This window comes from Oncorhynchus nerka, linkage group LG24 (assembly GCF_034236695.1).
Source record: "Oncorhynchus nerka isolate Pitt River linkage group LG24, Oner_Uvic_2.0, whole genome shotgun sequence".
Classification (NCBI taxonomy): domain Eukaryota; kingdom Metazoa; phylum Chordata; class Actinopteri; order Salmoniformes; family Salmonidae; genus Oncorhynchus; species Oncorhynchus nerka.
In genome coordinates, this window is record NC_088419.1 from 64,830,850 (window position 1) to 64,848,368 (window position 17,519).

Consider the following 17,519-nt stretch of genomic DNA (forward strand, 5'->3'; position numbering starts at 1 on the left):
GATTCAGAGTTCAAGTGAAGGTCAAGCAAATCATACAGAAAGCAGACTATTGCAATCACCTCTGATGGGTGGTTGAATGTTCGTGGGCAAGGGATAATTGACAATATCGCCACACCTTAACCAGTATTCTACAAGAGGACAGACACACCGGTCTCTACATTGCAGATGAGCTGAAGGCAGTCATCAATGACCTAAGACCACAGAAAGTATTTACATTGGTGACAGACAATGCTGCAAACATGAAGGCTACTTGGTCTAAAGTGGAGGAGTCCTAGCCATACATCACACCCATTGGCTGTGCTGCTCATGCATCGAGTCTTCTCCTCAAGGACATCATGGCACTGAAAACAATGGATACACTCTACAAGAGAGCCAAGGAAATGGTTAGGTATGTGAAGGGTCATCAAGTTATAGCAGCAATCTACCTCACCAAGCAAAGTGAGAAGAATAAGAGCACCACATTGAAGCTGCCCAGCAACACCCATTGGGGTGGCGTTGTCATCATGTTTGTGGGGAAGCAGTCTCTCCAAGAAATGGCCATATCACAGTCTGCCGATATGGACAGCCCCATCAAGAGGATCCTCCTGGATGATGTATTTTGGGAGAGAGTGGTAAGCAGCCTGAAACTCCTGAAACCTATAGCAGTAGCCATTGCACAGATTGAGGGAGACAATGCCATCATGTCTGATGTTCAGACTCTGCTTGCAGATGTAAGAGAAGAAGTCCGTACTGCCCTGCCCACTTCTGTTGCTCCAAGCAGAGGAAACTGCAGATCTGAAATCAAAAAGTATGGCTTCTGCCTGAAGCCCATACACGACGCAGCATTCATGTTGGACCCCAAGTATGCTAGCAAGAGCATCCTGCCTGGTGCAGAGATCAACAAGACCTATGGTGTCATCACTACCTTGGTCTGGATGAGGGCAAGGTTCTTGGCAGTCTGGCGAAGTACACTTCCAAGCAAGGGCTTTGGGATGGAGATGAGATATGCTGGCACGACTGCCATATTGCATCAGTCACCTGGTGGAAGGGACTTTGTGGATCTGAGGCTCTTTCCCCTCATCCTACAAATTCCACCAACATCAGCCGCCTCAGAGCGCAACTGGTCATTGTTTGGGAACACACACGCAACAGACTGACCAATACAAGGGTTGAAAAATTGGTGGCCGCCCGGGCAAATTTGAGGCTTTTTGAGCCTGACAACGAGTCATCCTCAACAAGGCTGGAAAGTGACAGTGAAGATGAGGCCTCAGAGTCTGATGTTCAAGAGGTGGACATTGAGGTCCAGGGAGAAGACATGGAAGCCTGAGAGGAAGACAACCAAAGCTTTAGTTTCAAGACTATCATTTTACAGATGGAACATTGAGAAAAGTTTTGGAAGATGCGATGGATCATTGGGGATCATTCGATATTCCCTTTTGTTGTTTAGTGTAATCATTCCATGTGAAGAGTCAACTCATTTAAGTTCAATTTGAAACTAAATTGTTTTTTAAATTTGTATTGGAAGGATTTAATCATTTGCAATTATGTCTCCTTAAGATAAGGTAAAATGTTTATGTATCTGTCTCCATATAAGGTAAATATATCCAATGCAAAAAACATACATTTAAATGGTATTAATATGCAAGTATTTCCATTAATTCCCATATATATTCCCTGTTAATTCCCACGGAGAGTTTCCACCTCTGAATATTCCCCAAAATGTGAAACCCTACTAAAAACACACCACATGCCCTCCTGCCTGCCTCACACTTGACCAGGCAGACACACAACCAGACAGGTGAAAATACACCTGATACAGTCACACACAGGTCAGGTCAATGACTAGATTGTGTTTTCCCCTGCTTTAGACTTTAGGGCCACAATAAGGTAAGCCTGTCTGAGGTAAAGGATGTGGTATAGACTGCATGTAAACAACAGAGGGGCCATTGTTGGGTATCATGTTTCTGAATATCTACACTGTTGCATACAAGCAGGGTCGGTTGGTGGAGAGGAAACCATGGCAACGGGCTAGAGGACTACAGTGATATAATTAAGACTGGACAGAAAAGGCTTTTGTTCGGGGCTGTTTAACTAATGTGACAAATTATCTCAGCTAGCTGGTTCACCTGATCCCTGCTGTCTGTGGAGTTTGCTGCTGAGTAAATAGCCAATCAGCTGGCTAAAAGGAGCTATATCTACAGCATCCACCACTGCGTTCCCACTGCCATAATTGTTTTTCTTTGTCCCACCGTGCTTTGTGCTGCACCTTTTGTTCACTTGGTTTCAATATGAGCTTGTGTGTTGTAGGGAATTCAAACAGGACAATAACATCTCTGTATGACAAGCTTAACAGGGATAGGGCTTACTGTACACACAAGAGATTAGTACATGTCCCTCTCTCTGCCTCCACCATGGGGATCATATGTTAGCATACACTCCACAAACAACATATATGGACATGCAGCACGAAACAGACTCAAATACTATACAAAAGTATGTGGATACCCCTTCAAATGAGTGGATTCGGCTATTTCAGCCACACCCATTGCTGACAGGTGTATAAAATTGAGCACACAGCCTTGCAATCTCCATAGACAAACATTGGCAGTAGAATGACCTTACTGAGCTTCGTGACTTTCAACGTGGCACCGCCATAGGTTGGTTTGTCAAACTTCTGCCCTGCTAGAGGTGCCCTGGTCCATTGTAAGTGCTGTTATTGTGAAGTGGAAACGCCAAGGAGCAACAACTGCTCAGCTGCGAAGTGGTAGCCACACAAACTCACAGAACGGGACCGCCAAGTGCTTTAGCGTGTAAAACAACCCTGTCCTCGATTGCAACACGGTTGCAACACTCACTACCAACTGCCTCTGGAAGCAACGTCAGCACAAGAACTGTTCGTTGGGAGCTTCATGAAATAGGTTTCCATGGCCGAGCAGCTGCACACAAGCCTAAGATCACCACGCGCAATGCCAGGTGTCGGCTGGAGTGGTATAAAGCTCGCCGCCATTGGACTCTGGAGCAGTAGAAACGCGTTCTCTGGAGTGATGAATCACGCTTCACCATCTGGTAGTCTGACGGATTAATCTGGGTTTGGCAGATGCCAGGAGAACGCTACCTGCCCCAATGCATATAGCCAACAGTAAAGTTTGGTGGAGGAATAATGGTCTGGGGCTGTTTTTCATGGTTCCGGCTAGGCCCCTTAGTTCCAGTGAAGGGAAATCTTAATGCTACAGCCTACAATGACATTCAAGAAGATTCTGTGCTTCCAACTTCGTGGCAACAGTTTGGGGAAGGCCCTTTCCTGTTTCAGCATGACAATGCCCCGTACACAAAAAAAGGTCCATACAGAAATGGTTTGCTGAGATCGGTGTGGACGAACTTGACTGGCCAGCTCAGAGCCCTGACCTCAACCCCATTCAACACCTTTGGGATGAATTGGAACACCAACTGTGAGCCAGGCCTATTCACCCAACATCAGCGCCACACCTCCCTAATGCTCGTGGCTGAATGGAAGCAAGCTGAACCCGCAGTAATGTTCCAACAACTCATGGAAAGCCTTCCCAGTCATATGGAGGCTGTTATAGCAACAAAGATGGAACCAACTCCATATTAATGCTCATGATTTTGGAATGAGATGTTTGACGAGTATCTGTCCACATACTTTTGGTCATGTACTGTATAAATCATGTATATATTTTTTTATCTAACAAAGTGACCATGTGTTTTCAGTTATCTAAGTAGGAAATTATTGTTTAACTCTAAACATTATGGTTAATGTTCTCACCTCTTTCTCATCATCTGCTTCTTTCTGGATCTGTTGCAGGCGAAGCTGTTCTGCTTGCTCTTTCTCCTGTGCTTCTCTCTGAAACAGAAATATATTTTTATTAATCCATCCGACATCAAACCATTACGAATAGTGATCAAACAATCAACCATGCGACTGTTAACAGGTTTACTGGGTGGTTTCACAATAACCATTAACGACACATAGTAATGGCCACAATCATAACATGATTATAGAAGGGTATCCACTTTAAAGTTGTGCTCTGTATAATGTTTCACTTGAGTTTAATGCTAAAATGCATGCTAAAAACCCTCTGACATTAATCTGATGAGAATGGATCCATGCCATTGTGTTGTAGTTGATGCCCAACCTTTTTACGGTCAGCCTCTAATGACAGTTGGTAGGCCTCATCCTGCTCCCTCTTCACCATTTCCCTGGCTTCACGTTCATCCTGGATAGAGAAAGAGACCACGTTAGAAGAGAAGTCAAATACCCTCAAGTTATGAGGTAACCAATAACAGAAGTAGTTCAAGTAAAAACAAAGTAGCTTTCTTCCTCTGCCACATGTTATATTGTTCTGTGTTGAATAGCTGTGATACCTGGCAGCTGAGCAGCAGGAAGTAGAATGAGAGAACTGAATGCTTTGTGTGGTTTAGCCAGACAAGGCTTGAAAGAGTATCATGTGGGAGAAGGGAATCCATCCGGGCCTTGACTTCCTTAACAGACCTGAGGGCTCTTTCTTTTCCCTCAGAGTTCCTGTTTGTACAGAGGCAGACGACTGCCTTTCTACAGGCTGTGTGTAAGAGGCTTTCTAAAGCAGGGAGAAAGAACTGTTTCCATTGTGTCAGCAATGGCATTTGTTTTGGAGCCTGGGAGACTACCTTTTCTGAACCCTGGACTTTGTGCCAATGACGTGAAAAAGTTAAGCTATTGTGATTTGTGGGGTTTGTGCACATGGCAGGGGGAGTGGTCAATTCTTGCAAGCCTGAGAATGAAAAGGATACATTTTTCTGTTGTCCTAAATGATATTGGTCGCTGAATAGACATTGTAATAGCATGGTTGAGGACAAAAGAATAAAGGGTCACTTATCGAAAGTGCATTTGTCCAGCAGTCACGCAATAACAGTTACTGTAAAGTATAATGTTCCGTATTGTGTTCATTCCCTTTAATAAAATATCATGAAACAAACAAACAAACAAACGTTGCCTTTACTACCCATAACACACATTATGGACAGGTACCTTTCTTCATTTACTGGGTATTGAAGTGATACTACACAATACAGTTTCCAACTACTTATGTAGCCTTTATCTGGTATTAAAATAGATTAAAGGAATAAACAAAAAAGTATGGAACAGATTCTAACAGCCAGGTATTTCCTGCTGTTGATGCACAGTCCATAACTAACGAAACAGACAATCCAGGTGTGTTTGGTGAAGTCAAGTTTGTTCAAATCTATGTGAAAGTAACTTTTTGGCTCTGCTGCAGTCTGTCCACCTCCCAGGCATGTCAGTCAGTTAGTGAGGAATGCGAGTGTGATGTTGGCAGATGTCTGGGTCTGTCCTCAGAGGAATGGGCCAGCAGAGCAGGACAGCCTCAGACAGTGAGTAGGTGTGAGCTTAGAGCAGTCTGGGATAGCGGGGGCTGTGGCAATGGGAGAACATCAGGTCGAAATATAGGGACTGAGGTTTAGATTTTTTTGGGATCCTTATTAGCCGACGCCAATGGCGACAGCTAGTCTTCCTGGGGTGAACCTGAATTCTTCTGAGTGACCTGTACTGAAGGGTGACTCAAAGTACACCAACACCCCTAGCCTTAGGAGTCCTCTGCTTGAACTCTCAAATCCAAATGATGACTGATTACTGACATGCTGTACATAAATCTAACCCAAGGCATTCAACTGATAAGGGGGCCAAGGGGCCAAACAATTGTATTTAAATATCTATGACTGTAAACGTAGTGAGGAGATTTAGCTAATATGATAACTCTTTCCAATGATTGAAAGGCGGTAGGCGAGCTCAAGGAGTGACAAGTTCACTTCACAGCGAAGATGTATATGGTCTGGCATTTACAGGATGTGGTTCCAGATTCCTGCGGTTATTAATCACTCTGGTACATTACCCACTCATGATCATTTGTTCTCCTGATTTGTGACATTATCACTTCACATTTCCATCAATCCCGACAGGCCTGTGTAATTAACACAACCAGTGACCTTTATGGAGCCAGTTCGCTTGTCAATGTGCCAGAAAATAATATACTACTATAAACATTCTAAATATGTCAAATTGAAAAGTCATTAAGAACCAAATTGCATGGTATGTTAAGTGAATAACAGTATTTCTGTTGACATCAAAAGCTGTCATTCGCTTTGCATCTATGAAGACAACAGCAACGCAACCACCCAAGTTTCTACCCATGAAAACCTGTCCCTCAACTTTTCTAAACGGTGCTGTATCATCCAGCCTGGTCACACAGCTTGGTGCTGTATCATCCAGCCTGGTCACACAGCTTGGTGCTGTATCATCCAGCCTGGTCACACAGCTTGGTGCTGTATCATCCAGCCTGGTCACACAGCTTGGTGCTGTATCATCCAGCCTGGTCACACAGCTTGGTGCTGTATCATCCAGCCTGGTCACACAGCTTGGTGCTGTATCATCCAGCTTGGTCACACACACGACATACAGCTTGGTGCTGTATCATCCAGCCTGGTCACACACACGACATACAGCTTGGTTCTGTATCATCCAGCCTGGTCACACACACATCATACAGCTTGGTGCTGTATCATCCAGCCTGGTCACACACACGACATACAGCTTGGTTCTGTATCATCCAGCCTGGTCACACACACGTCATACAGCTTGGTGCTGTATCATCCAGCCTGGTCACACACACGACATACAGCTTGGTTCTGTATCATCCAGCCTGGTCACACACACGTCATACAGCTTGGTGCTGTATCATCCAAGCCTGGTCACACACACAACATACAGCTTAGTGACATGTGCACAGTGTACACACTTCTTGTTGCTTATTGGTCTTAATGATTTTTTCTGAAAGGGTAGGCATCCAATAAGAACCCCAGTTGCAGACACTCATTGGCTCACCTACAGTTACCCCTCCGGCTGTGCGCAAAACAACTGTCTCACAATTCCCATGACGATATGCTGTAACTAATCAAACACTGAAAGGTCACTAAACTAGTATTGTTAAGTAAACACAGTGGGAGTCGAACACATTCCTCATATGATGTGACTAAGACAGACAGGCAACCAGCCAGGCCTAGTGCTGAGGAACATGAGACAATCTCAGGTTTTAATCTACTACAACACGCTGCTGCAGATGCCTTTCATCTCAGAGACAGTAACCACTTTGTGACCATTTCTTTCTTTAAACCTCTATCCCATCAACAAGAGTGAAAGGTCTAAAGATATGTCGGTGAGAGAGAATGTGTACTGGTAGTCAATAATCTCCCACTGACAAGTTGACGCTAAGTATTGAGCACATTGGTCTGATCCTGATGGCACGTCTTCCCACTTCATCTCTTCCAGACTGCTGATTAATGAGAGGTTTAAACAGTACAAAGAAACAGGGCATTGAGTCATCTGTATTCACTAACAACAAGAAGTGTATGCCAAAGACAACATGGTCTGGTGTAGTTAGCTGAGGGGGACTACCTGTTTAAAGGGTCAGACAAAACTAGAATGCCGTTCTTTGTTTATTTGATGTTGAGTAAATATCTGCTAGAGCGGGAGAATGATTAAATCCATCCATTTCGACACATAAAAGACAGCATTCATGAGGTCAGGTAAATGTCTGACAGAGGGACCCCAGCCATACTGTCCCAAGATTCCTGTCCTCACATGAAAGAATACCGCTTCTGTTTCGCTGCTTTCTTCTCAGAGTGGAGCTTGGAATTTGTTTGTCGAGTTTCTATAAAACGGCAATGGACAGAGAATGGTGAAAAAGAGAACAGTTTGTATCCTGCTCCCATTGTGAAGACCTTAGGCACAGTTAACTAAAACCAAATGGGAGGGAAATTAATTGTGCTTCGCCCCCCTGCCCCAGACAAAGGGCCTCTCAGATGTGTGTTCCTAGCCTTGGCCCTAAGTGGAGCTGGTGGCAGTCACAATGCATTCCGATTTGTCTCCGCATGTCCCCATTTAGCTCAGAGACAAACTATGGCATAATTCTATGAGAACAGCTCAAATGGCACAATAATTGTCTCCCTCTTGGCCTCCTTTGATTAAACAAATCATGGTATATTTCAGTGGCCATGGCCTAATCATGGCTTACATTTCAAACATCTACTCCCCCTTAAAGACTCTGTTCTTCTATGTGCTTTCAGAGTTCCTCTCATCTGTACCTCATCCTTGATGTCCTCTTGCTGCTGAGCTGAGAAGATTTCCATTGCACCCATTAGCCTCATCATCAACTCATCCACTGTTGTATTGCCTTCAAAAGAATAATAAAAAACAAGGCATTAAAAAAACATTTTTTTCCTCATTCGCATAAATACTTACTATTTTATCATTACAGAAGGGTAAATTGAGTAAATTGCTAAATTATATCTATAGTTAAGTATAGCTTCATAAACCCCTCCTTTTATCCAGAACATAACAAATATTGTTTACATTCATTACCTTGAATAACATTTAAAACTTCATTTGATGTCCTCTTTCCCATGACAATAAGGAGCAGGGGGAACTGATCGGTCTTGTATGTCCGAATAGTCTGTGCCACCACACTGCCAAAATGCCTCGTGCAAATGGTGAGTAGTCTAGGAAAGGAAAAGACAGGACGGACATTTTTCACATTCACATGAGAGGTACACGGCTCATACCATTAAGGACTTTAAAACCAGGAGACGTCCCTGTCTAAATAGGCCTAGTAGACAAATTAGTATTCCCCACCAGTGGTGATGAACTGATAGGGCAGAGAGGATTTCTTATTCCATTACAAAGACAGAACTTTAAATTAACATTTCACTAGAAGGAAAAGGGTAGCAGGCAGGCCCTTGGCGCTCACTGTAAATGTCATAATATTAATGAATTGCTATAGAGTGAATGCAAATACAGATTATATTTTTTTGCCTGCCTTTTAATAAGATCCACTTTAATAACTGGCTGGTAAAATACAGGAGTAATGAAATGGGTGGAGGATGAGGTCAGAGGGATGGAGTGATTGGTCTGGTCAGGGGTGCTACTCATTAATCATGAATTCAAAGTTGAGAGTGTAGGTTGCATTACTTTTCAAACTTTGAGATGGAACAGCATCAACTCAACACTTAACCATGGGAAGCATTAGCACCAATCTTCAATCAGCATTCCAGGAGAAACAAGGTCATTTCAACCACAACATTACTATTTTATTTCACCAGGTAGGCCAGTTGAGAACAAGTACCGTAATTTCCGGACTATAAGCCGCTACTTTTTTCCCACGCGTTGAACCTCGCGGTTTATACAATGATGCGGCTAATTTATGGATTTTTCCCGCTTTCACAAGATTCATGCCTCCAAAAAAACTGAGCACCGTCACATAATGTGACGTAAATCGAGCGCGCTCAAACTTCCCATCATTCTGATTACGGTACTAATTTTGTCACCCTCATCATGGCAAAGACACGGAGAAATGCATATGATGCAGCTTTCAAGTTGAAGGCGATCGATCTGGCTGTTGGAAAAGGAAATAGAGCTGCTGACAGCGTGGAGCATTGTCAAAAAATCCACTATCATCAACGGGTTTCGAAAGGCTGGACTGCTGCGTGTTGAAGAGGGCAGCGATCCAACATCGGATGAAGCAATTCTGAGGCTTTTCAACTCCGACACCGAAGGAGATGACTTCAGTGGTTTCAGTGCACAGGAGAAAGATAGTGACCAATGACTTTCTTGGTAGGCTACTGTTTAATTTTTGTTACAAGCCGTGTTTCGTTAAAGCCTATTTATTTTTGTTACAAGCCGTGTTTCGTTTAAAGGCTGTGTAAAGTTCATTTGTACCGGTAGGCACCTGCGGCTTATAAACATGTGCGGCTTATTTATGTACAAAATACATATTTTTTAATAATTCAGTGGGTGCGGTTTATATTCAGGTGCGCTTAATAGTCCAGCAATTACGGTACTCATTTAGAACTACGACCTGGCCACAATAAACCAAAGCAGTGCAACAAAAAAAACAGAGTTACACATGGGCTAAACAAACGTACAGTCAATAATACAATGGAAAAAGTCTATGTACAGTATTTGCAAATGTAGTAAGATTAGGGAGGTAAGGCAATAAATAGGCCAGAGGCAAAATAATTACAATTTAGCATTAACAAAGAGTGATAGATGTACAGATGATGTGCAAGTAGAGATACAGGGGTGCAAAAGAGAAAACAAATACATAATAATATGGGGATGAGGTAGTTGGGTGTGCTATTTACAGATCGGCTGTGTATGGGTACAGTGATCGGTAAGCTGCTCTGACAGCTGATGCTTAAATAAACTCTTACGCTAAATCTATACCAAATAGCTCATGTACAGTTGAAGTCGGAAGTTTACATAGCCAAATACATTTAAACTCAGTTTTTCACAATTCCTGTCATTTAATCCTAGTAAAGACTCCCTGTCATAGGTCAGTTAGGATCACCACTATTATAAGAATGGGAAATGTCAGAATAATAGTAAAGATACTCATTTCAGCTTTTATTTCTTTCAACACATTCCCAGTGGGTCAGAAGTTTACATGCACTCAATTAGTATTTGGTAGCATTGCTTTTAAATTGTTTAACTTGGATCAAACGTTTCGGGTAGCCTTCCACAAGCTTCCCACAATAAGTTGGGTGAAATTTGGCCCATTCCTTCTGACAGAGCTGCTGTAACGGAGTCAGGTTTGTAGGCCTCCTTGATCGCACACACTTTTTCAGTTCTGCCCACAAATTTTGTCAAGGATTGAGGTCAGGGCTTTGTGAGGGCCACTCTGATACCTTGACTTTGTTGTCCTTAAGCCATTTTGCCACAACTTTGGAAGTATGCTTGGTGTCATTGTCCATTTGGAAGACCATTTGCGACCAAGTTTTAACTTTGACTGATGTCTTGAGATGTTGCTTCAATATATCCACAATTTTCCTGCCTCATGATGCCATATATTTTGTGAAGTGCACAAGTCCCTCCTACAGCAAAGCACCCCCCCCCCCCCCCCCCGGTATGACGGCTGCGTGGTCCCATGGTGTTTATACTTGCGTACTATTGTTTGTATAGATGAAGGTGGTACCTTCAGGCGTTTGGAAATCGCTCTCAAGGATGAACAAGACTTGTGGAGGTCTACAATTTTTTTTCTGAGGTCTTGGCTGATTTTTTAGCAATTTTCCCATGCCATCATTTTCTGGAATTTTCCAAGCTGTTTAAAGGCACAGTCAACTTAGTGTATGTAAACTTCTGACCCACTGGTATTGCGATACAGTGAATTATAAGTGAAATAATCTGTCTGTAAACAATTGTTGGAAAAATGTACTTGTGTCATGCACAAAGTAGATGTCCTAACTGACTTGCCAAAACTATAGTTTGTTAACAAGAAATTTGTGGAGTGGATGAAAAACTAGTTTTAATGATTCAAACCTAAGTGTATGTAAACTTTTGACTTCAACTGTAGTTGATCATGGGTTCTGACAATGTGGCTGACCAGTCTTTTGACCATCCAGCTGTGGTTAAGGAGGGGTTCTCCCCATGACACAATGAGGATGTCCAAGCCCCGTCCTTGTCCCTGCTCTAGGGGGCCCTGAAAAGGCCTCAACACAGCTAGGCCAAAACAATGGAGAGAGGTAATTCTAACCTGTCACCAAGGTCTTGGGAACAATCGCCACAGCCTTCAGAGAAACCCAATCTTAATTCCCATATTAAACACAACCTCCTTTGGTTCCAATCAAACACCTTAGGAGTCAACCCAACACCTTTCTCTTACAACTACCATACATAGTGTACTGCTGCTTAATCTTTTGACTAACTCCGGAGTAACCCTAAAGAGCAGAAATGGTTCTATAAATGGTTCGCAGGTCGGCATTTATTGGGATGACTCATACTGGAGGCTGCTCTGCATAGTGGTCACTAGCTGGCACAGCTACAAAGTCAGTCAATCTGGTTTTAAACCTAACCACATTGCTACAGTAACCCTAATGCCTAACACTAACCTTTAATTTGCACACATTTTTACGATAGACAATTTTGACATTGCATCTGGGCCATCTTGCGGAAATCACTCAGTTCTGCCTCCAGGGCAAGATTCATGACAATAAACATCAACCTGTATATGGTGCACAATAACAAGTACTAACACAGCATCACAAATGAAGGGTGAAAATCGTGTCTGAAGCGCAGGAAGTAGAAATGAAACCAAGGAATAAGGTCAGCGGTTCACTGCAGTCTCTTTCAGCCATAACATATCTTAAAGAATGTATAGCTTTGCTTCTCACAAAATCCTTAAGGGAGTTATTTTTTTCTAACTACTGGAAACACCTGGTCCTTGAATATCAGGTCATGGTTGGTTTGGTAATGAGAGTGACAAGCTTCTAATTCTGCTCACTCTCTTCCTCTCCACATGGCAAAGTGTTAATGTTTCCCTGGACTGTCAGGTTCACTTATTTTACATCAAAGTCATGCATGAGATGTTGAGAGACTGCTGCAACTTTACATACACTCCAGTGAGCATACAACAAACTCTCAGGTGTGCTTTAGTCAATCACGTGGAATAGAAACCGGATGCTACACAGAAAACACAGATACTCTGCGCAGACATGTTTTGAATGGAAAATAGCACTTCTCAGGCGATTCTCACGTTTTGAATACAGTGCTTCTGAACAAGTCAGATGAGTGCATGACACTTTTACTGGTAATGTGCTCAATTACGAGGAGTTCAATACCATTATTGATCGGTACAGCACCGTATGATAAATTAAAATAGATGAGATGTGGTATGAAAGTATGCAGTCAAAAGCAAAAGCATGGAATCAAAAGCTAACAACTATCTGAAAGATGTAGTGTTTTGAGTATATTTATTCATAATTGTGTTCAATACTAGCTGTGCATGAGGCTCAGTAGTGTCTGGTATTTCAGAGACATTTTGCCATAGGCAACAATTACATTGGCATGTATTCGACAGGTCTGGTTTTATGCATCATTTTTCACTTAACTAAAGGATACGCTTTGAGGCCCTATGAGTTAGAATACCTTCTTTATAGCCACTGTGACTCATGCCAATCACCAGTCACTCAGGATCAACCTACGAGTGTGAGAATGTGGGAAAAACGTGTGTGTACGTACATACGTTAGAGCAAGTAGCAGTGCACATTATGAAAAGCTCCAGATGTTGCCTGCCTTTAATCTGCAATAAAAAGGCTCAGCTGGGGCAAAAAGCAAGAACCAAAAGGGAGAAAGGGTGCGGAATGAGGGAAAGTCAGTGTCTGAGCCTTCCCCCCCAGTCTTTCTTAAACGCCTCCTACCAGGGGGTGGGCTTAGCCCTGAAGTCTAGTGGAAGGAAAAGCTAGGGCCTGCCCCGGAGCAAGAGGCTGCTGCTGGGCCCCAATCAAACCTCCACCTGGTTACCAGCCCTCTCTACCATTCCCCACATCACACTTGGGACGCTGCCCCTTTCTTGCCCTTGGCTAGGGGAGTAGAGCATGGCCAGGGAGGGTCAAGCCTGGCTTTGGGGTCAGGAGTTGAAGGCTTGAGAGTATTGTTGAGTATTGCTAGTGCAGGGAGTCACATACTGAGACAGGCAGGACATTGGTGGAAATAATGGAATTGGGTTGTGAATTGCTATGGAGGAAAGATGAAGTTTGGTTGATAAGGCTGCCATGTCATGAGCGCCCTCAGCCTTGGGGAAATAGAGATGTTCTCCCAGGCAATGCAGACTTCATTTCTAACATTGAGGCAGATTAGTGAAGATTGCAGTATGAGGCCCCAATTGGGCAAACACAACTGCTTTTGTTAGCACACATCCCCCTCCCCTCACCGATGAAGAGGGGCTTGAGTTAAAGAGAAAGAGTGGTGCGGAGCAGGGGATGATTCTCAGCTATTAAGATGGCATCCACTTGTCAGACAATCTCTGATATTCATTTTGTTTTCAGGACTACAGCAGTGGATTCCTGAGTTGTGATGAGGGCATAGAGTACTCATACATACCTGGCTTTGTTAGCTTCTTTAGTGACATCCCATGCCCATGTGATGAAGTTCTGGCTCAGATAGGACACTATGGAGTCTGCACACATCATCTGGGAGCAGAAGACGTTGCTGAGCACACTCTCGTCATTGTGGAGGTAGATGGCCAGCAGTTTTCTCTGTGGAAATGGACATCAGAGGTTTTCATTAGCAGAGGTGTGTGCGGATTGAGAAGCTAATGACCAACCAGACCCTGAAACACAGGGTGAGAAAAGTGTCATTGCGCAGAGTCTGGTCCTTGAATTGAATCATTGAAGGGAGAGGTTTTATACAGCTTTCACACGTCGCTCAACAGGAGACCGTGAGTAAAGTGATTGCTTTCACCGACAGCAAGGCCAAACCAATGAAAAGCAAACACACAAAATCAAATGAACAGGGAGTAAATAAAACTTCCTTTGAGGGGGCCGATGAGAAATCAAAAACAGACAAATCACTTAATTTATTTTACACCAAATGCCACTGGCCTTCTCAGGTTAGCAGCAGGGGTGGGAAATATCGACGAAGCACTAAAATCCAAGGATATCGACACCATCATATGATCGACAGATTCTCAGGACTCACTGACAACTAATACATTTGTTAAAAAACAAACACCTACAAACAGAAAAGCTTCTCTTGGATGGTGTAGGAAATAAAGCCCTCTAAATTACATAACACTCACAAAATTTCTTTCTGACCCCCTACGTTCCTTGCAAAACTCAAGGGGGTGATTTCTCAGGAGCTGTAGCTACATACCAAAAGCAAAATAAGCACAGGCAGAAAAGTGAGGGAAAGTTAAAAGAAAGTTGTGCTATATTGTGGCCTGTGTCGAAAAGGAGTGGGAGAGCACTGCTGTGTTTGCTCAGCGATTAGAGGTTTAGAATAAGCTCCCCGGTTCCTAGCGGGAAGGAGCTTGGGGCTCATTCAGTGGCCCAATTGAACGCCCTGAAAAGATTAAACACTCATGCTGAGAAGACAAGCAAATGCAGCATTGAGAGTGCCCCCCCCCCCCTTCTCAAAAAAGATGAAATAAGACACACGCACACACCCTTGCACTCATTATCTTATACATACATAAATACATACATAAATACATACATACATACATACATGCACATAGACGCACACACATTCGTTCCTCTGCAACTTGTTTTAAGTCTCCAAAAGGACATTTTTACAAACAGTAGGTTCAAAAACATACATTTTGTAAAGAGGGAACAACCCCTCTCCTATAATAACACCCAATCACCAACTCCCTCACTTTACTTAAACTGTCTTTCCCCCTCTTCTCCAACTGTTCCCCATCTTCTTTCCTAATGCTTAGCAAGGACAAATCCCCTAAAACCAATTTACTAGGTTCAACCTGGGATAGAAAGTGACCCAAAAGGCCCTCTTTCTGGTGTGAATCCTCCCACCTGTTCACCATACAGAGGGGAGAGCGTAAAGAAACTAGAGAAAACCGATCTGTTCTGTGAGCCAGACTGTAGTGATTTTCACACAGCACCCTGTCACTCCGTCTGTCCCTCTCCTAGTGTAGACTAGAGCCATGTGAAACAGGTAGCCGTTGGCCAGGAGCTGGGGGAGCAGAATGGGCTCAGCTCACATCCGGATGGTCTTTGTGTCTAGCCTGGACCGTATGATTATCTGCAACATGAGCAGGAATTCTACACAGGTGTGCCACTGGGGGGGATGAATAGAATCACAACCGAAAGATGCAGTAGACCAGTCAGAATAAAACGACTCGCAAAGTTTGTGAAATGTTGAACTCATCTCATCTTCAACCACACCACTCAGACACAGGTTGTGATAATGCAGCACGACTCCAGTGAAAAATACAAGCATTTGTTTTGTTCGACAAAAAGTTTGTGAAAATACACCTGCTTGATAACCATGGCCCCTGATAAATACACTACCATATGTAATTTGTGCCAGCCATCCGTTTTCATTAGTCTCATTCAGTTTATGCATTTGTGTTGTGGAAGAAGTTTTTAATTATAGCCAGTGTTGGGGAGCAAAGAAGCCAGGGGAAAGTGATCATCCACAGTAGCCCAAAGAAAAACAAACACTTCAAAATGAAGAACTCAAATTACTGCTCCCCTGCCACACACACACACTGAGAACACACGTTCGGATCAATGCTTTAACAGATGGTAGGTACATGATTGAAAAACACATTTTGTATTAATAGTAACCAGTTCTGATTTCATTTTTTTGAGGTGCCATAAACTTGTCCAATTTTAGTTTAGACAAAATAGCACACAATTGTCAAATTGAATGTAAAGCTGCAATATGTAACTTTGTGGGCGACCTAACCAAATGTACATATAAATGTGAGTTATAGACCTGTGAGTCTAAGAAGCGGTAGATCTTCTCTAGGTACACTATTCTATGCTCCCTGTTCTTGCATCTTTTACTTTTGGACATCGGCTTCAAAAACAGCTGAAAATAAAATATTTTTGGTTATTGAAAATATATTTGACATAGTAAAGATGGTAAAACAATCTCAACATTATACATTGTTTTGTCACATAAGCTGAAATTAGGCAAACGATTCACATTTTTGCAACCAGGTAATGGCAGAACGATTTATACATATTGCACCTTAACATAATAAACCTCAGTATTTATACACATGAAACTATAGTCAAAATATTCAGCTGGGCATCAGTTCATCTGACTGGAAGTGTTCTAGTAGAAACAAATAAAAACATTAAAATGAGATCACTTTCACCTGAGCAGGGAGAGATGGATGAAAATGTGTTTATCCATTCCCTACCCATGGTATCGATTTCTCCTCTCTCCCTCTCATTGCTCTTTTGCTAAACTACGGGGGATTTAAGCGGATACTCGAGTGTGATAAAACCCTCACCCCGGCACTGCTATGAATTTTGATGTGTGTCTTTGTGTGAGTGCGAGAGCAGGGTTACTCCGATTAACCGCACCGTTAAGGGGATTTGAGGGGAGCCTTGGCAGTGATGGGTGGCCTGTCTGAAGGGCCTTACTGCTGATCCTCTGGAGGGCTCAGGGGCCCAAAGTATTTTCATTAAGGCTGGATTGAGGCGCATCTCTCCCTCCAGAAACGCTTCATCAAATGTAGTGTTTTACTTACTGATTAGCCCATCAGACATCGAGTGTGACAGATTCCTCTGCATAATCTCTCCCTGGTCCCTCCTTCCCCTGAAACCTGCATCATACCAATATCCACTACAAAAAAATATGTATTTATTTATTTAATTTTACCCCTTTTTCATGGTATCCAATTGTTTTGGTAGCTACTATCTTGTCTCATCGCTACAACTCCCGTACGGGCTCGGGAGAGACGAAGGTTGAAAGTCATGCGTCCTCCGATACACAACCCAACCAAGCCGCACTGCTTCTTAACACAGCGCGCATCCAACCCGGAAGCCAGCCGCACCAATGTGTCGGAGGAAACACAGTGCACCTGGCAACCTTGGTTAGCGCACACTGCGCCCGGCCCGCCACAGGAGTCACTGGTGCGCGATGAGACAAGGATATCCCCACCGGCCAAACCCTCCCTAACCCGGACGACGCTAGGCCAATTGTGAGTCGCCCCACGGACCTC

At 43.3% G+C, this 17,519-nt stretch overlaps 1 protein-coding gene across 2 annotated transcripts in view; it reads right to left on the reverse strand.

Annotated features, from left to right (window-relative positions):
* LOC115108426 (FAS-associated factor 1-like) overlaps positions 1-17,519 on the reverse strand; it is a 91,839-nt gene that overhangs the window by 13,910 nt on the left and 60,410 nt on the right. For both annotated transcript variants that reach the window (XM_029632727.2, XM_029632726.2), the window contains exons 13-17: positions 13,922-14,076; positions 8,411-8,547; positions 8,134-8,222; positions 4,134-4,214; positions 3,764-3,841 (exon numbers count right to left, since the gene is read on the reverse strand). In XM_029632727.2, the coding sequence (XP_029488587.1) occupies positions 3,764-3,841; positions 4,134-4,214; positions 8,134-8,222; positions 8,411-8,547; positions 13,922-14,076 (540 nt within the window). The remainder of the gene's footprint in view (positions 1-3,763; positions 3,842-4,133; positions 4,215-8,133; positions 8,223-8,410; positions 8,548-13,921; positions 14,077-17,519) is intronic.